This window comes from Plutella xylostella, chromosome 4 (assembly GCF_932276165.1).
Source record: "Plutella xylostella chromosome 4, ilPluXylo3.1, whole genome shotgun sequence".
NCBI classification, from domain to species: Eukaryota; Metazoa; Arthropoda; class Insecta; order Lepidoptera; family Plutellidae; genus Plutella; species Plutella xylostella.
The window spans coordinates 5,478,341-5,499,630 of NC_063984.1; the positions used below are offsets into that span (position 1 = coordinate 5,478,341).

Sequence of the window (21,290 nt, forward strand, 5' to 3'; positions counted from 1 at the left end):
TACTTATTTATATAAACATACCCTTAATACTTACATTTCAAAGCCACTGTTATTGAGGCAGCGTGAAAATAAAAATATTGGATTAGTACAAGCACTCTTATTACCTCTCCTTTTGTATTAATAGTATGGATAGCAGATTTAGTACCACTGTTTCTATAAATCTATCCTGCTACGGAATGTTAGGCACATCTTCAATTACTTCATTTTATAGCGGTGCAGTATTGATAGCCTCTCAGAAAGTAGGGTCAGCTTTTCAATTTATAAAACCATCAGAGAAACCGCTACCGTTTATGTAAAGCCTACAATGAACAGTATGAACATCGTGTTTTGATCGAGGCACTATCGAACAATGGCACGTAGCGCCCATTTATTATTATGCGAGATAGCCTGTGTATAGTAATGTTCCTTGCCTGTGTAGGTACCTCTAACGGAGCATGTTCACTTGTACACGATGCAACCATTAAGTACATTTTGAACACACCCGTTTATATCCCCATGAAATTAGTTTTATTGCTTTCAAACATGTGTTTGCGGGCAGAACTATTATTTACCAATGCAGTAACACATGTGCCTAAACATCTTTCGCAGTGTGCTTTGCGGTCAGACTACAAATAACCAACATTATCAAACATTGCCATATCTTTGTCGTCCCTCGGAGATTCGGTAAATCCTCAGAATAAATCCGCCGTTTGCTGTAATCCTATTCCGGATGTTGTTGCTCGTACGAGGTTACCAACTCAATTGAACTACACAGAAAATTGGCCTCTTGAACGGTCATTTCGGCTTTTGTTTATCTTTCAATTCGTTGATAAGTTTAGTGCCTGATGATATTTTGGGTCCCTATTAGGTGTAGCTACGATCTAATCACTAAATGACGTTTTTTTACAATATTACACCTAGCCAGACTGACAATTAAGACCTCTAAAAGAATAAGAGACCTTGAATGGAAAGCGGAAACCGTTCGGTAACAAATCCTAGACTAATACGAGCAAATTAATCAGTGTCTTGGACTGTTTACAGCAATTTGTTCATATAATAAAGGAAGCCAAACAAGAATAACGTTCGTGTGGTGGCCATACTTCACGATCCGCGGCACCCGGCGGAACGTATGGAGAAGGCAGCAAGGGGTGCATTTGTTTGTATACCCCAGCGCTGGACACGAGCCAAATGTTTCACCATTCCTACACAGCCTACACAAATCCCATAAATACATATATATAAAACCTATATATCTACGTTAGTAAATATGGCCAGTAGTATAAATTTAGCCCATAATATTTGTGCCCGCGGAAGCCTCTTTGTAAAAGCCTGAGTTATTTATTTAGCTGTTGACGGAATGCCGGGTGATACAAATAAAGGCAAATTTAATTTAATCTTCTTTTCGTAGCGAAATCGTTTATCTCTATTGTCTAATGTAGTTTGCGGTTATAACATATTTCTACAGTTTCAGTATACGAATGCCTCAGTCAGTGGAATGCAGCTACTATTTAAAATGTTTTTATAGCACTCACCTGAACATGATATAATATTACCTATGTAAATATTCATTTGAAATACATACAATACAACAGGTAATTAGCAACACATCTACTCACTACATATCGCATCTGCCTACCCCGCAAGAGAGTATCATCTGAGTATATAGGTAAGACAGAGTTTCAACCAGACGTGGATATATTTTATGTATTATAAGGACTATGTTTTGAGGTAGGTACTGAACTTTAGCAAGTACGACCGAACCACTTCTTGCTAAATTTAAAGTTGCAGTACCTACCCCTCACAAATTCCCTCATAAAAAAACACAAGCAAGCCACTGAAATTTGAAAAGTTAGCCGAAATCTCAACATATTGTACAAGGAATGGTGACCCTCGCTGCAGTGGATTCAATGAAATTGGCTGATCGCCAACACCATTAATAATATCTGACATACGAAGTAAAGCCCTCTTCCTTCCTCGCAGAAGGACTTGCTCTAAACCGATTTCAAATTTGCATCTTTAACCAATCTGCCATAATGTAGGTAGTACCTAGACCTAGCATATTAAATTACGTTTAATATTAAATAGGTTTAGGAAATATGAATTTACAGCATCGCAAGCTTCCACTAGAAGTTTCCACCCACTGAACCTTATTAATTATTCCAATATTTTATGCAAAGCGAGCCGTGACTATAAATAGATTTAAAATCACATCGATCTCTTTCGGAAAGACGGCGGGCACGGGCACGACAAACGAAACTCATCACGAGTTAAGCTCCAAATTGAAAACGAATGACAACATGATTACGCCATCACCTAGATTTGAATTTGAAAATCGGATTCATTTTGGACCTTTCAGACTAACCTAGTGAGGCAATTTCAATTTCGAAAATTCAATTCTGATTCAGGCGTATGACATTCGGTGGATCCTGTGAAATACGGCAGGTTTTAATATCGGTGTGTGCACGAGAGAGACTAGAGGGGGTGGGGACGGGGTGGTGGTAAGAACAGGTGGGTAGTGAGTGAGTGAGTGTCCCCCGCGCCCCCGCCCCCGCCTGGCCACCCCCCGCGCCTGCGCCCTGCCCCCCGCGTGCTCTCCGCGTGGACTCCTCACTGTGGCAGATCAACACAGCCACGGAAGTGTCGACTGTTATGGAGCGGTTACATGATTGTATCTCTTTCACTGAAACTTGACTCTTTCAGTGGAGGTTTTAACGGTCATGTTGAGGATTCGTATTCGTTAGTTTTCGCTAGGCATACGTTTATTTCGGATTTATTTATAACTGAGACGTGATTGGTGTAAATAAAAGTTAGTTACATATTAGTTGATTCATTAATAATTGAGACCTAGAAAGGACCAAATATCTAAATAATCCAATAGGAATTTAGCAATTAGTCTCAAGACTCTCAAGAGACTCACGTTATAATAATAACAATCGAGTACTTACTTAATGACCATAAATCTACATAAACCTTATTAATAAGCTTGCCTGCTTAAAATTCAGACTGAAAGCTTGGTGCTTAAAACGCAAAATGGTACAAAGGGTGATAAAGCGATCCTATCTACATAGTAAGAACTTCGTAAAGAATACAAGTCGTGTTCTGCGCATGAAAACTAGTGTCGCGAGACAAGTTACCTTCAACTGAGCATAAAATATAAAAGCTGCACGGCTCTACAATGAACCTTTGAAAGTTTAATAAGTTAGTTCTGAAGGAGTTGCCATTATGAGTTGGTTCTCGAGGCGGTGAATAGGCGAGACTCGGCGCCCTGATTTATGCCTCGCTCCGAATCCACTATTCCGAGACCTATAAATCCCGCCGAATCGTTACCAACACCTTGCTGGTATAACATAATTTGTGGTAACCGAATCCTTTATTTAACAGTCTGCTGAAGATACATTAATAAAGATCGCGCTGTTAATAGCTAGGTTCCAGACAGTTATTAACTCGAACTGTTGGAGCGAAAGGAAGATTTCTTCGTGGAAATAGAAATACATAACGTAAAGTGTAGTGAAGCTGGCTCGCCATTATGTATTTATTATCCCGCTGGGATTTTTCAATGTGCAGGGAGCATGTATCGACGTTCTACGATGTGGAACATTTTACCAAGTCTGTAAACACTGCATAGAATACATGCACATTTGGTAAATAAAGTTAGGTACTTTGATTAAATATTCGGATATTATACTTCCCACTGGATATCAAAATGTAATAAGCGGTTTCTTGAATAAATTTAGCTGTTTCACAATATCGTGTGATGTACTTATATCGCTGTATATTGTTAATAATATGGACCTATTCATCCACTAAATTCCGAAATACTAACACACATACCTTATCTACAAGAGACTTTGTAACATGTTGACATAATTATTGACAAGTGAAATTATGACGAAGGCAATTTTGCGGTTTCTCTGAGGTTCCCGAGGTTCCCAACTAAATGTTACCAGTCTGCAGACAAAGGCTTTTCTGACTGCTATTGTGTACGTACCTGAAAAGAAAATACAATATTTAATTAAAAGTTCTGTTGTATTATGGTTCCATAATTATTTTGAAATTAATCATTCTCTGCTGAGCGTTTCAGAGTTCTGAAAGATGGGGCTGTTTTTTTTAAACCTATTTTTAGAAACGGTATTCTTCATCCTTCATACTATGTCCACATAATAAAACGTAATTTACATACAGTTTCAGGCAGAATGAATTCTGCAGATATAACTTTGTACTTTGTACGAACTAGAAAACTATGTCATGTCGTTATCCTCGTCCGTATAACAATGAGTCAGTTCCGCAATTCATAATGCTGCATACATATGTATAAATTTTGTAAATATTATGTTCCTATTATGTTATTGTTTAAATTCTACTAAACAACACTCACTAATTAGTAACCCACAATTCTACTTTAACTGGGATAGCGCCCAATCAAACGATATAGGTATAGGTAAGTAGGTAATTAGGTATAATGCCACGAACAGATTTGCACTGCCACTCCACACTTGCGCATTAATGTAATGAGAAGTAACTAGCGGTTTGGAATCACTTAGAATGGAAAAACACTTGTGCCTATAAGATTTAGAATCATAACATAACACATGTTTTTCAAAATGCTTTCCATTCTAATAAAAAATACGTAACATTTGCTTTGGAACTGCGCGGTGTAAGCACTCAGTGGAATTCATTGAATTGTTATGTATGTTTTTAACCCGTGACGGGGCCATTGACATTGTTAACGATGAGTAAATACACTGATCAACTATAATACCACGGATCACGTAATCTGGACCGTTCATTTCAATAGGATCTCGTTTAACATATAAGTTATAACATCTCATGAATTCAAAAACTTGCATCTAGCAGATTAGGTTAATGCCTAATTTCCGTCTTAACTTTGAATAAAGTTTTTCCGTTAGGAAATTTTAGATACCAACGCAAAAGTTGGCAATCCATTTCCATTTTCCCAATTTAACAAGAGTGCTTTAGGAAACCTAATTTCACTTCAGAAATCGTAACGTTACATCAGAAAAGGGGTGTTATTAGAGAAAAGGGCATTAAAAGGCGACAAAGTAAAGCATTGCGTGTCCTAGTCAATTTGTCGGGTCATTCGGAGCGCTGCCCGCTCGAACCTGAATACGGGCCCTTACATTATGAGGGCAATTAATATAGAACATGCAGGGCTTCATTAGATCATTAACTGTATACGACCGTCTAAAGACTGGAAAGTGAAATAAAACAAAAATGAGGATGTTTTTATTAAAGCCAAAATAGTAAGCAAAACTTTTTTTATGTAAAAAGTTTAAAAATAAGAATGCGCTGCATTTATAGCGCTGCAGCTTTCAGCGTTTAACAGTATACGTCTGAGTGCTCTAAAGCCTATAAATTTAACCGACCCAGCGCTAAAAGCCGAAACCGTCCGATCGGGTACTAATTCCTTGTAACGTTCGTCGGATACGATCCTACTCTGCGGAGTGAAGCGTTCAAACGACCCCTAACCTGGAGTTACTAACCGAATTAACCTCTACCCTCAGTTATTACTTTACGACTTCACTCAGGTAAGTAAAATATGGAAAATAAACATTTGAATGCGCACGCCCGTATGTGTTAATGTTGGTTTATGATGTGATTTTCACAGAGGTACTACTTGTCAGCAACATCATTTATGAAGTGGGTGAAGGTACAGAATAAGTGGACGTACTTACTTTAAATTATGAATATTTCCTTGAGATTGATATCTCTCATAGTAGGGACTAATCAATCGTACTAAGTTCGTATTCGATTATTCTGTAAAATAGTCGATCTGGACAGCGTCCCCACTCCGATACTAAAATGTGCAAAGTAAAATTTTATTGTGCTGATTTTGATAATTCGCGCGTAAAAGGATCTATTACATTCGGTAAAGACTAGTTTCGTGTCAAGCCGCCCATAAAAAAAACAAAAAAGACAGTGGATAAAGCGAAATCTCAAGCGAATACCCCATTTCACATTGAAGCAATAAAATGTAATGTAGGTAAGGCCTTTACTTGCTTCTAATGTTTCTATGGATCCGGGAAACTGTAACAATGTTTTCCTCTTAAATTATGTTTGGTTTTTTATTTATTTACTTCTCGTAGGTATGTTGAAAAATTATTTCATAACGTATTTTTTATCTATGCTAAATTAGGTATAGAAAATTAGTTTATTTATGTATAAAAATATTAGAAAAAACCTAGCACTCCGATCTAGAAACCACCTATGTAAACAACTGTTATAAATCCATCTTTGTAATACCAGTAAGTTAGAGCAAAAAATTATGTAGGTAAGTAGGTACCTACAAATCGGAAGTTTTAGAAAAAATACATCGATACATTACCATATTTAAATAAATTTAACATGTACCTACGTATACTTATGTGCATTTTTAACTCACTAGGGAGCCGCGAGGGAGTTGTTGCCAAAAGCAACTTATAAAGGTTTAACTTGGAGGAAAATCGAATAGTCGGAGGCGCCCAATTTTCCGACAGTGGGGCCTCGGGCGGGGGCGACCGAGGGGTGTGCCGCGGGGCGCGGGGGGGAGCCACGTTACAATGAAATCTCGTTTACCAGTTTGCAGGCATAATTGGCGTTTTCCAGACTTTTCCGGCGAAGATTTTTCATGCATTGAGAATATAGTGCATAAAAGGTGCATTTTATAGCCATTAATTTATTTGAGGTTTACGTTATACTTACCTTCCATGATCCATACTAATAATACTGTAGGTACATTAAATAATGTAAATTGTGCAATAAAGTATCAAATAAATAAATAAATATACAACACACATCACTATGAAACAAAAAGCACGGTTTTTTTTTAAGTAGCCAATTCAGTGTCCCACTGCTGGGCAAAGGCCTGAGTCGTTCGTCAAGTCGCGCGCCTTAGACTCGCGCGCCACGCGAGTTGGCATCTTCTGTTTTTTTATATCGTCAACTCGCGAGCCCATGTAAAGTACGATCAGATGCAACCGAATTGAAACTAAAAAATATAGTTAAATATTGTCTCCCTGGCTGATTAGCATAAGAAGGTACCGACTAGACAGTCGCCATTAAAGTAGATGCTTTGATTTCGGGATAAAGATACAATAAAGCCTGTGTTGAAAGTGCGGAATGAGGCAAAAGGGGATGTGACCTATGACGCATGATACCCAAGTTTGCTATATTTCTCATCCCGTGCGCAAATTTTAACTGTCATAGCTAGGTCCTTCAAGTTTTTGTTGCAAAAACTGGTTTAAAGGCTTAAAACGTCATTGTTTTAGTGACGTCGTTTTAGTGCAACTCCTAATACGAAGCAGATATGTACAGTGCATTACTTACAGTCTACCGTACAGTGCAAAAATATTCAAATGTGGCAGTTTTTACCGATTTTGATGTATTGTGGGGGTAAGCCTATAATAAATTAACTTTACTATATTACCAAGTCTACTTTGCCGTAATATAAACACAGTGTTACGTTTTCGTTGTGTTACCGTTATATTAAATATCGAATTAGCACTAAAATTTATTTTTTATTTTTATTTCATTGGTCAAAGAGACAGACCTAACTGTAACAATTACTTCCAGGAAGTTCATCGCAAGCAGGTCCGTCTAGTAATAAAACTGCACATGAAATCATAACATCCCAGCGAGGAAGTCGGTACTGCTTCGTGATGGTTATAAATATAACAAAGACCGAACAAATAATAAAAATGGTTCCTGTGTTTGGAGGTGTTCGAAGAGAACAGTTTGCCAAGCGAGATTAATTACTGATTTTATTTTAAAGTAAAGTCCTATAAAATACCCTATACATTTTAAGTAGTTACCTTAAGCATAATAAATTATAACTTTTGTGGCTGACTCTACATATTTTCACAGTCGAGCGAGTTGACGACAAAAAAAGTAGGTAAATACGGGAGGGGCAACTCGCGCGTGGCGCGCGAGTCTAAGGCGCGCGACTTGACGAATGACTCAAAGGCTCCCCATGTTTATTCCACAGCACAGTATTTTTCTAAAATCATATCTACAATCAAAATACACGTAGACGACGAACGAATGGCATAAATCAATACCGTATTTCCAACGCAAACACTCAAACCACCTACATACCTATTAAATTAATTCAAATCCGTACAAAGGGTTAGGAAGAGTTTAGATAGCAGCTATCTATATTTATTTATTTACTCTATCTTGGGTACCACAGTATCAATAGAAAAGGTCATGAGACAACACGGCAAGACAATGATCAAGCACAAATACCTGAACATACACCGAAGCACTGACCGAGAGCCGACCACTCAGCCAGACAGAGCGAGGGCGGAACAAAGACCACATTAGTTCGAGATGAGCTATTGTACGCTTCCGATATCAGGTATAAAACGTAAGACCTAGTATAAAACACCTGTTTCCTAATAGCACGTGCGACGGAGTATAATGATACAGCGGGGCCCAGCGCTCTGTGCACACCAGCCGTTCATTATCTACCAAGTGCTGCTAATAGGCAGCTACTGGGCGCCCATCATCGCGACCAGCTTGTGAATAATTACACTTTAGCAAAGGCTAACCGGCATCGTTGAACTATAACGTAACTGTAACTTACAGTGCAAACCTAGGTTTAAATTCCTGGAATTACAAACGTAGGCACAATAGTGAAACGGAATTGATAGGACACTTCCATTATCGAGATGTTCGGCTGGGCGGTTCAATGTCCGGTCTCTCTATTTTTAACCGCGCGCAGACTCCGGCCCATACGCTTGCACCATTCGTCATGTTGTGCCACAATTGACTGGAAATTTGTAAGTGTGTTACTATTAACAGTACCTAGCATACACTTTAATTATTTTTGTATCTTCAGAACACAAATCCTCTAGCTCTAGCAATAGCGCTCTATTCTATCCTCGCCCATTGTCATTTATCCACTGCGTGCTACCTGTCTAAGTATACATACATTCAGAGTTGGACGGTGGACAATACGCTTCGTTTGCCTGCTCGTGGTCTATGGAATTCGAGAAGTCATCTACCCTAGCGGATATTTGCACAATCGAAGTGAAATTTCCCAAGAAACATCCTATTAAAGAAGATATTTAAACAAAAAAGGTTTGCTAAACCCATTAGAGCCCCAGAGAGCCAAATAGCCGATCGGATAAAAGGCAAAAGATAACGAAAAGGGGATAAATGAAAAGGACTCCGTAGTATCCGGGCTTCTGCACTGTACATGTATGCCTATAGGAATATAATACAGCTGTTTTAAACTAATTGGAATTTTCAGTCACGCATCATGATCGGTAAGTCGTTTAATGAAGCCATTCAACTCATTAACGCAGCGAGTTACAGGGTGGAGTGGATTGGATAAGTACTCTTCATTTCGTTGCGATTTCATATCAAAGCGTTTTATCATTTTGCTAAAAAAAAAAAAAAAAAAAAACACGCACTCACGCCTTGTACTAATGTACTCCCTTGCGGGGTAGGCAGAGGTGCATTGCTGCACCCACTTTTCGCCAGAGTGTTATGTCAGTCCCAATGTAATAGGGGGCGGGCCTATTGCCATTTTACGGGCACATCCAAGACCCGAGAACAAATATCTGTGTTTAAACAAATATCTGCCCCAGCCGGGAATCGAACCCGGGACCATCGGCTCAGTAGTCAGGTCACTAACCACTACGCCATTCGGTCGTCGTCATTTTGCTATTGTGCATAATTTACAAATGTAGAGGATGTGTTTTGATATCAAATTTACAAAACACTTAAGTACGTATGTACTGTAATATTACACAAGATTATTCTTAGTAATTTGCCAAGAATGTTAGTATGGACGTCGTAAATGTTCAATTTGGGAAGAATTTAGGTAGAGCTTTAAAGCTCCGCATAAACAAAAGACCCGCACTAAACTAAACGCTTGCAATTTTAAAATGCCTTGCAGAATAGCCTATTAGCGTAAAGCTCGCAAATCTAAAATTAAGTGGACCTAATGGCCAAGTTAGGCTGACTCATAACTCGCTTATATTCATACACATTTTTTTAAATTACCTACTATGAAATGGTCAAAGAACGTAACCTAACGCGAAATATGAAAATTTTAATCATAACTTTAATGAATAATAATGCTGTATCTTACGATTAGTCTTAGTTCTGACATTAACTTCAATCTCACTAACACCGTCTAGACTAAGCAATAGAACTGGAAAGAATATAACAAGAGCGCTAAAGATAAGACCGAAACAGTTTCTAGTTTGTTGATCCTCGTTAAAAGATTCTAGAAAATCCATACCGACACACCTCGGGACTTCTCTAGACTAGTTGGGTCTTTATTATTTTTCTATCTCTGATATTCCGCGGATGGTGAAAAGAGGATGCTTTATAAAATATGAGACGACGGGTGGCGTGAATGCGTGCGAGCGTCGTCGCGGCCCCTCGTACCGCACACATTCCTGGAATAAAACGCCCTTTTGAGACGTCTGGAAGGGTTCTGATCTTAAGTGTCGCGACTTTTACTTTGAAAGTAGCATAAAAGTGTCCGTTTTAAGATACAGCGACGTCATCACGATTTACTACCGTGTGAAGACTACACATTTTACTGAGTTCTTCTTCTGCAGAGTTTATACAATTCTATGTTTCATTACTTACCACATTAATCAAACTAGGCAACCCGTACTAAGAACTAAAGCATAACACTCTCTTATTAAATGGAATTCATTAAAAATTCCATTAAGGAAAATAAATAAATCGTTTTCTAAGCCGTAGCGCTTCAGGTCGCTATGATAAAGCGCTCGAGAACTTTCTGTAATATAAGTGTAGAAAAGTTTATCAGGATATGGGGCGCTTTGAGGCTGATCATGTTTGAAGTTGTCCGATGTTCAGTGTATTATAGAGTAATCAGATAACCAATATGTTACATGAGTAGGTAAGTATTATTTCTAGGTATATTATTATATTATCTTATTTTTACTAGCTGTGCTTGTCAAATAAAAGCTTCATTTATACCTACATAAATGTAAACAGTGATAAAATGAATTCCAAATGTATTTCCGCACATCCGCACCTGTCTATTTGTTTTAACGAGATTTTCCTCAAGTGCTGGCCAAAATTTCCGTTGTTTAATCAGAATTTACCTTTAACATGACTGGAATGATAAAGTTAATCCCGGTTAACTTAAAATCCGAGTAAACCACGAAATAACTAATAAAATTACAACGACAACCTACACCATAATATACTAAGTAACGCCCGCACAGAAGTATTCTCTTGCAGGGTAGGCAGATATGCTTTTATGGACGTAATTTCCGCGTATATGTTAATAGACCAATGTAGTAGAAAGTAACGTCAGGTATTCATAATTAAGGGCAAATATATAAAACCCTAGGAAATCAAGCCCATAACCTTCGGCTCAACAGTCAGCAATACTAACTTTATTTATTTTAATAAAATAATTTTACTTACCAGGATTTTTACTCAGTATTTTAAAAGGCTGTGAATTTTATCAATAGCCACACCACCGCGAACGAATGATCCCCGCGAAGAAATTATTGATTTTCGAGAAGTGAGGGCGCAAGTTTTGCCTTCATCCCCGCCGGATAACTTGGTTAACTATCAAGTATGACTCAGTTCAAAGATCTACAAGGAAAACTTGCCGATTGAACTTCCAAACTTTGTCCTCTTCGTAATTATATATTTTAAAATTATTTCTTCTGTAAATTATTTACAGAGTTAGAAAAGATAATATTGTTTTAATTACTTTATATTTAACCCAATGAGTTTTAATTGGAGAGCGCAATGTACGTGTTATTAGAATCTTATTAGAACAACAAAATTTGATAAGAATTTTTTAACAATGAAACAACAAAAACATAGACATTTTTTGCGCTTACACAACTACATATCAGACAGCGGATGACATATGAGCGAAAAGATAAACGACAAGTATATGTAGGTACGAGCATCCGAAACTTTTATCAAAACCATATTTCAGAAAAGTTTGACAAATAGCAACATCGGAACGAAAAACTCGTTTATAATGAAAATCCTCTGTCCCCATTTTAAAATAATGGCAGCAATCATTTTGCATTATCACCAACATTAGGCGAATGATGTGAAGCAATTTGGGAGAATACTGGAGTAAGTAAGATGGCGTTCGTATGTAGCGGGAGGACACAAAAGCGGGTCTCTTCCTCTGTAGAGGTAATAAACCCTGTTTCAGCGGAACGAAACCGTAAACAAGTGCGCTATTCGCTTCAGCACAACCACTCCCTACATCAGAACAAACGACTAGCTGGCTACGGCGTACCTACTCACATACCAACGTCTTAGAATAGATATTAAAGCGCGGCTATTGTCTTCAATTTTATAACACTGAAGTTATAAAACAGCCTTTTAGGTGGTGGTAAAAATGTTTATACTTCAAGCAGTGTCGGTAATCTTTTTAGTGGATATTGTTAGTAGCTACGTTGTGGGTTCACAGCAAAGTATACTAGAATTACGAGGTAATAGGCAATTTATAATATTGCATGATTTAAAACGATCGCAACGACTAAAACCTTCGATGATTGCAGTTAGATTTTCTTAAAAAACTAAGGTAATTACGCTGCAAGCTTGCCAGAGACCAGGCAGCTTTATTGACAGGTCATGCCGTCTTTGAACTTAAGAAGAACAAAACCAAAACTTACTAAAGTTCCATGGAACTAGAAGTTTCTTTCAAAAATAATTATTTTATTTACGTGATTTGAAGATTACACGCCAAGAAAAAGTCATAAGATTGATCTCTCGCAATTTTTATCGTATCAGAATTACAGAAACTAAATCAGGCAAAACATACTTAGATTTTCTCTACATCACGTTCCTAAAACGTAAGGTAAAGCGGTTAAGCATATGGCTCAATATGGACAGAATCTGGCTACCATATTTCTTATCAAATGTGCGGGTAATATTTTCCGAACGGATTGATTGCAGTCTGGCGCGCGACCTCCAACACGAAGAGGGCATGTAGAGGGTGAGAGGAACAAAGAGGTATAAGGTCGTCGTCCGAGGTAACCAAACAGCAGTATCAAGTAACAAGACAAACAGACCGAGAACAGTGCAATACTATGCAATCACAACTGTGAACTGTGCCAGTTATGACCGCAAACCAGATTTTAGCACCAACTCGGACTTCGAAAACCTATTTAACATTGCTTTTACAAATGTATCATTGTTGAGGTGTAGTCAATTAGTGCAGTTTGCACAAAGGAGGACGCAGAAGTTTGTCCTGTGCAACACAAACAAATCTAACAATATCACGTCGCTCAGGTTCAACAGAATGGCACCACTCGAGACTTGAGGAATGTCTGCGGTTCAACCCTTCGAGCTTCGGGACAATGAAAGTCGTTTGATCATTATAAGCTATTTTGGTATGCATATGATATTATATTTGTTATCCTTACTTAGAACCAAATTGTTCCAGTTAAAGTATGCTTCAGAATCATCTACTTACTTACCTAACTTTAGAATTCAAGAATGTTCCACTACTTTACTTAAAGCATCGATATCGGTTGCAAATGACCAAACTTGCCAGTATCTAAACTGCTGAAGAGCCATTTCTGGGGCTCAGCGATCGCTTACCGCCGCGCATATATCGAGTATCGAAGTGGCGATTGAGAATCGGGAAATTGCACTTGTGTGCAGACTGTGGGGAGCGTCTCGATTATTCACTTAGCTCAACCTAGGGACCAGTCCGACTTCCGTCGCCATGCATACCTACCTCGGCCGCTGATATGATTGAGCTAAACTTCACCTAGACCTATTCGTATGTTTAAACGACGCTTCCGCTACAATTATAACTACTGTGATTTGAATAAATATTTAAACTCCTTTGAACAAACCACAATAAACGCGATTGTTAACGATAAATAGGATAAAGATACTATTTTTCCAACACCGCGTAATATTTTATGGCATTAAGCTTGACAATGCTTCGATCCCGGTCCCCTACAATCCAACCTGTCCATTGAATAACCGGCTACCGAAGGCGAGGGGTCCGACTGAGCAATAATAAAATCGTTATTATTGATTTTAGTGTCGAGAACAATCAATTTCTGTAAGCATATCGCCGTCACGGCTAAATCAGCCGCATCCGGTGGTTGGGGCAGCACATGACCTATCCTACACCGATATATCTGTTGGAGGAGTCTGAGGGTAGGTCATAAATATGTGCCCTGCGTGGAAAACGCACGTTGCGTGGAGCGAGCGCGGTCGCGGTTGGGTTCGCAACGCTCTGCCCGGGAATTAACTATAGCTCGCGGTTCCCGCTTCCCCCATGCAACCACTGCATTGCGGAACCAGAACTATATTTCATTCTTAGAACACGAAACGCTCGTTATATTAAAACGCTCGTATTGTTGGTAACAGTGCTTTATGACGAGCTTAACTAACTGTGGTGTCACCACGGACAAAGATACACTATTTAGTGTTTTCTATTTTCTTTTCACGCGATCCCCCTAATCTGATAAATTAATTATTTGCATAAAAGTTAATCCTTCAATTTATAGTTTGGATATTGTATTGTATCATAAATAGTAGTTGACTATCAAGGTACAGCGGTAACCATTGCAACGAAACTTCTGAAGCAAAGCTATCCAAAGTAACAAAAGGCAACTTCACCCTCTGCACTTTGAGAAAGATTTCCCCGTTTGAAAGATACTTTACTAACGCACGCAGTGTTCGACAATTTTTCTTGGGAACTGCGCCAATATATCACGTTCCCCACGCGGGTGGTTCCTTACCGGCCTTCCTTCCTAACTGTGTACTACTCCAACGAGGGCTCGTAAATTCAAAAAATGGTCGAAGCTAAATAAACTACTGCCATTACTAGAGTCACGCATGAAATACACACCGATATCTGATCCCGCAGCTATAAAAGTTCACGCCCTTTCATCGGATCCGCTTATTATGTCCGTCCACAATAATCCCTGATTCAAACAGACTTCTTTACATGTAGCTGTTTGGTCATCGAAAGACTGTAATAAAACCATATTGTCTTCATAAAGAGTTATATCATGAATTAATAAAATATGATCATAGCCATCTACGTCAAATGAATTAATTTGAAAATATTCAGACGATTCCAGTTCAGAGTACCGTTTGATTGAATAAAGATAAAACTCCAAAGTCAAAGTTGGTTTTAGTGGAGTTAGCGAGCGATGCCTCGGATCAATAGTTGCAGACGCTTAGGGCACGCAAGCCTGGCAGCTCTGGCTCTTACATAAATGCATTCTCTATCTCAGATGTTAATACCTACTACAATATTTATGTACATGAACTTGCAAGCATACAAAGTGTAACCATGTTCTGTAGACTTTTTAAGAAAAATATCCCAGACAACTAGCAACACTACGTAGCGTTTTCCGTTCGCTCTAAAGACGATCGATTGCTAAATCTTCAGATTCACGTCACGACCGCGAAGATATTTTTCGGGGTGGAATAAAAGTCATATAATACTCACAATATCATCAATACAATTTCTTTTGTATGTAATAGGTGCTCTTAGATACCAAGTTGTATTTTCCCTGTTTAGTGTGTTTACCCTGAGGGAATAGAGGGCCAATACAACATCATTTGATATCGTTAAATAAATATCCAATAATTAATGTATTTATTTACACGACTTTTCTAGCAAAAGAATCTATACTTACCAAAACTATTTGTGAAGCTTTTATATTGATCAATATTGAAGGATGTTTGCATTGTGGAAGACGCGAAAATTCATAAGGCACACATTCCACGAGTCTGATAAAGCCATGATAGCACCGACTTGTGATTAATGTTATTAACGTTGACGTGTCTCTGCGACCTTAATTCCTTATCGGCAGTAGCGGGAAATATTGTAATCGCAAGCCACCCTTGAAATCGCTTCCCGCCCTGCGGAGTGGCTGAGAGGGCGCCTGCGGGCGGCGGGCGGGGCGGGGGAGGGGGACAGCCGCGGCCGTTGACACGAATCTCCCCGCTGTGTTTATGTATCCCATCGGCATTTTTCCCTCCGCGTTTACTACAAACCAACTGTTCGCCGCCGAATCCGAGCTCAATTGTTTACTTTCGAGTCTTTACTGAGCCGTTTTATAAGCAAATGCTTGATGTGATGAGTCCACGCGTAAGTAAGCAATTTGCGGTAAAAAGTGTTGGAGCAGTAACAGCGGCGCTCATCAACAGTGTGACCGCAAAGTCTCTGTAAATAGCTTTCCTCGAGTCTGACATCCCACAAGTTTACGACGGAACAAACGACTTTGTAGTCAAAATGTTAACGAACACAACCGCATGTATGTTAAGCGCATTTAGTCTGAACTATGACCGGACTTAAACGCTAACTTGGACGTTGACAAACGTATCTATTTCATCGAAACCATTGTTATGATAAGTTGGATTATCTCGTCTCGATCTCGACGTCAACGGATGCTGTTTGTTTATTCGTTTTCGTTGTAATAAACATTCATAAGGGCTAACTATAAATATCTTCATGCTTTAATGCTTTATTTACCAGTCTGACAGTTTCAATTGAAAGACATGATGAGAGCTTTGTAGATTCATTACTTATACTGCATAATAAGCAAAGTCACCATTATGTTTTAACTAGCTGTTCCCGCGCGCTTCGCTTCGCCTTAAAAAGTTTTCCCGTGGGAATTCTGGGATAAAAAGTAGCCTATGTTCTGTCCCAGGGTCTAGACCATATGTATACCAAATTTCATTCAAATCCGTCCAGTAGTTTTGGCGTGAAAGAGTAACAGACAGACAGACAGACAGACAGACAGACACAGTTACTTTCGCATTTATAATATTAGTTAGGATTTGTATTAAATAATATTTAGCCAAATTAGAACCAACAGAAAATAAAAATATATATTAAATAATCAGGTATAAATTTAACTAAATACGTAGCTAAATATTCAATAGGTACCTATTACTTTGATAGTACCGACTGACGATACCAAAATTTGCAGTCTGTACTTTCAAAGTGTGAACAAATTAAATTACGTATGTAAATAATTATTGCAGCGTTATGAGTTGAGTAGGTCGAGAGACTCGAGAGGCACTTGCTGACGGGAGCAGATTTTCAGCTCAAAATTTCAGCAAGCAAAAGTTTAAATAAATGCAAAAATTTAAGGCGAAGCTTTCACGAAACACACACACGCCTCGTAAAACTGATCGTAAACGAGCATACTCTGGCGGGTTACTAATATTCAGTTCGCAAATTAGGTGCACGCTACATGTAGAAAGAAACCATAAAAGCGGGCGATCAAATTGCAATTTTATTTGATAACGTCAAGTAAACGAGGTAATAGAGATACTGGCGGCAGACGCAGCACTCTTGTAGATTCTTTTAACGAGGAGGGAGAGTTCTGAGTGGTTCAAGTCCACTTGGCCTTAACCGGCGGAGCCGTGGTATGGGCCGGTTCGTTAGCCAGCGGGGCTGCGGGCTCGCAGCGACTTGCGACCATTACTCGTAGCACGAATTAAACAATTAAACGCGTGACGACCGCCCCGGCAGCTTCAACAGTAGACTTAGCACGCCGGCGCCGTTAAATTGGAGCTTTCACGGTGAGAGAAACATACGCCGTCGATGTCTAATTGATATTTCTTTTGAAATCATTAATTTCTAAGGAATTTGCAAGGAATTAGGTAGGTATATACCCAAGTAACATTTTTGGTTTTAGAAAGGTTTTGAAAAGGTTCTAGAACCTTTGTATGGAAATCAACTCGTGAGACTTAGAAGTCTCGATAACCTTATATTAACCTTATATTAACCTCCTGAGTGCAAAAAGGGCCCACGTTTTAGAACCTTTCTGAGAGCTACAGCAAAACCTATAGCTCAAACCCAGAACCTTTTGAACTACTTACACAGAACCTAAATACAACCTGCACAACCTTAATTTAACGTTAACATAACCTTGGAAGACAGCTTTTAAGTTCTAAATTAGTCCTGGATGTAACTCTTCTATAACTTGAAACATATTTGATGGATATTTGTAATGCCTTTCCAGGAATCTCGGGTTTTAAAATGTTTCTGTGTAAGATTTTATAATAATTATAATAAATGGCGCCATTACCTGACACTTTCCAAGATTCAAAATGGCTAACTTGTAAGTGTTGTATTAATACAAAATATAGTAAGTAGTCAGGCTGAAGTCAGGAAATATGAAAAACTTTGCGACTAGCACTTTATCGTGGTACTTTTGAATAATAGTTCTGTATACGTGACGGGCCTTTTGTAAATAATAAATTTGAAGATATTTTAATTTAAAAAAATAGAAAAAAAATGATGTTTGGTGTAAAGTTATATTAGAAATAAAAGTACTGTCTATATAAAAAAAACATATATTTGGAATAGTATAGCATACGCTACTGAATTTTCCCCTACTTAATTAAAATGTATCTTTTTGCCAAGTTTTTTTTTATTTCAGTGAAAAAATATGGCGGCCGTTAGGAAATTACTAAAAAGCATTAAACATATTTTGAGGATGCCTCTAAAGCTTTAAAATATTCTTGAAAGACTTAAATCATGCGTTTAGCTCATAGCCAGTGCTTAATGCTTTTGGTTTTCACCAAGTAGTCCTAATTTGTTTGCCTAGACAACTCTCATCAGCCTAAAGGTTTAAGATAGGTTTTAAAAATTACTTATAAGTGATTTCAACATTCCATAACTTTATGGTTGTATTGAGGTTAAAAATTTAACCTTAAGCTCTCACTTTAGCATAAATGCTAGCTTTTCTAGAACCTTATCAGGAGTCTACGACAACTATAAGATCCTAGAACTATATGCTCTTGAAATACAAGTTAAAATAACGTTAATTTAAACTCTTATTAGCAGCTCCAAGGTTGTATTAATAAACAATTGGTTTTAGGACTTATTAATCATTCTCAAGTACTCAATATGACCAGATAGCAAAGCATTAACCTTTTCACAACCCTTATAAAACCTAAAGGCATTTCTTACAACCTAAGCTCGAATGAAATGTTACTTGGGTATGTATGTCTTCTGAATCAGGTATTTTTTCTCTTCGTTTCGCTTTTTGTTTGGTTTGTTAGACACATACCTACTAAATATAGTCACGCTTATTTACAAGTATGTATAAAGAAAGTTCTAACAATAACGGCGAATCAGGAAACACATGGTATGAAACAGGAATCATGTAAACACACCGCGGAGCACATTCGTAAATCGCTAATGAAGAAATTTGCATATAAATGCGAAAACACGCGCCGTCTGAATTTATTTTCTTTCGCTGAACACTACAGTGAACATTTCGAAAAGGAAAGATAATAATGTTTTACTGTTCTCCAGAATAACATGGGTTCAAGCGTGTTGTTCCACATTAGCGCAGATTACAATCATGTTTGCTTCAGCCGCCACAATGAATCTGTTACACGCTGTAAACAGTGATAGCATCATAATCACGTGACGATGCACTTAGCTTATTATTATGGACTCACACGATGCAACTATTAATGTGATTAATTAATTATGTGGGGTGGAATTTTATCAGTTGTTGACCCGGAAGCAGGTCATGGCATAGATTTCCACGACGCATTTGAGTAAAATAACGTTGACTACGCAGGCATCGTCACGGTGGCAGTGCTGGCACCGAAGCCGCATTACTCAATCGGTGATGAAAACATACATCACTCCAGACTACTGTTACAATTTAAATTCCGGTGTTATTTTCCGTGCGACGTCACATTATCGAACAACGAGCCACGCGCATTCAGTCGTGAACTTCCTTCCGGCGTCCATGTTGGTTCCACAGCGCACTGGCCAGCATTAACTCAGCCTCTGACCCGTTCAATTAATGACTGAACCCTTCCTCGGTTAAGCAGCTTTCATTGTGTGGTGTACCAAATACTTAATTGAGTTTTGGAACGCCGCCGCCGCCGGTTAGCTTCGGCTAATACGCATACAGTTTGCTAAATTGGGACGAGTTACCATTTCCAAATGAACTTTTAAATTAATCAACTACAACAGTATTTTGTATCGATGCCGTTGCTATTTTGATAACATGTATATTAGAAAATTATTAATAGTTACTATCAAAAGCTTATTGTTTCGGGTTCCATAATTTTGATCATTTAATTTAGAGGACATAGAGTAGGATAGAGTGGCGCCTCTTGTGAAGACATCAAAAGCTTCCAGAGCAGAGTCAGAAATTTATACAGTATCAAAAAAAAACAGCACATTTTAGTTCGGAGCACGTTTTATATGGGCCAAAGTACTTAATGTACTTAGCGTCTTTTGCAAGCTCACGGCTCTTTATTACCTGAAGCTAGGTCACTTGAGACATTTTAAAAGACCTAAGAGTGACAACGTCGTTGCAGTGGACGTCCCTGTGTTAGCGAGGTGACAGCTAAAAGGAACATGGCTTGGATGAGCTCGTATAACTGAAGATACCGGAAATAGCTTAGCGAGAAACTCTTTAACACGGCAAGCACCTCCTCTATTTACTTTTCAATATGTATTTAATCTATATGGAACATTCCAACCTCGAGTATTTTAATAGCTTCACCATAACTTTGTACCTATGTGACTGCGAACTATCAATGGAGACTGTGATTTATTTAATAATACACATCAATATAGTGCATTAGGGTAGGTAGTAGTGATGTAACGAATATTCGCATTCGCATTCGCATTCGCGAATATTCGCATGTTTTTGGATATTCGCATTCGCATTCGCATTCGCAAGATTTGGTGCGAATGTTTTGCGAATATCAGTACTTATTAACAAAAACTATTTGAAAATAATGGTAGGTTTACAATATCCATTCGTCTACTTATAACTTTTTTATTACAAGTTACCCTCTTAATCACATTACCAGTCTTACTTTATCATTTGGTATTATTTAAGTATTTCCTGCGTGGTTTAAGCGGCAGGTTTTTGTTGTAAACTTATGTACCTATTATAATATGTTTTTGGAAAATAAACGAAACGAAACTGTGGAAAATGAAACTTTAGATGTTAATAGTTTTAAGACATAAACTCTTTAAACAAACAAAAAGCGTATTTTGACAGTATACAGGGTTATTAGCAAGTAGACCTGATCCTTTCAGGAGGTGACTTGAATATTTGATTGAACCCTATAATGCATAATCCGAAACTTAACTATTTCTAAGATATTTTATTATTATTTTTTTAAGTTATTTTGCATAAGTGACACCTTAATAAAGTAATTAAAATAATCAAATGTGAATTATTAGACTTAAATTAGACACAATACCTCAAAATAATTAAACATCTTTTAAAAATGTTTAAAACGTAAAAAGAACTTGTGCACTTCAATTTAAAAACGTTATCAATTTATAAGCTTTCAAATAAGAT

The 21,290-nt window shown here is 38.0% G+C and overlaps 1 protein-coding gene across 8 annotated transcripts in view; it reads right to left on the reverse strand.

Moving 5' to 3' along the window:
• Window positions 1-21,290, reverse strand: part of LOC105380345 (neural-cadherin) — a 245,928-nt gene that overhangs the window by 202,002 nt on the left and 22,636 nt on the right. For 7 of the 8 annotated variants that reach the window (XM_048630095.1, XM_048630085.1, XM_048630093.1 and 4 more), the window contains exon 3: window positions 35-46. The exons of the other annotated variant lie outside the window; for it this stretch is intronic. In XM_048630095.1, the coding sequence (XP_048486052.1) occupies window positions 35-46 (12 nt within the window). The remainder of the gene's footprint in view (window positions 1-34; window positions 47-21,290) is intronic. 8 annotated transcript variants of the gene reach the window in all.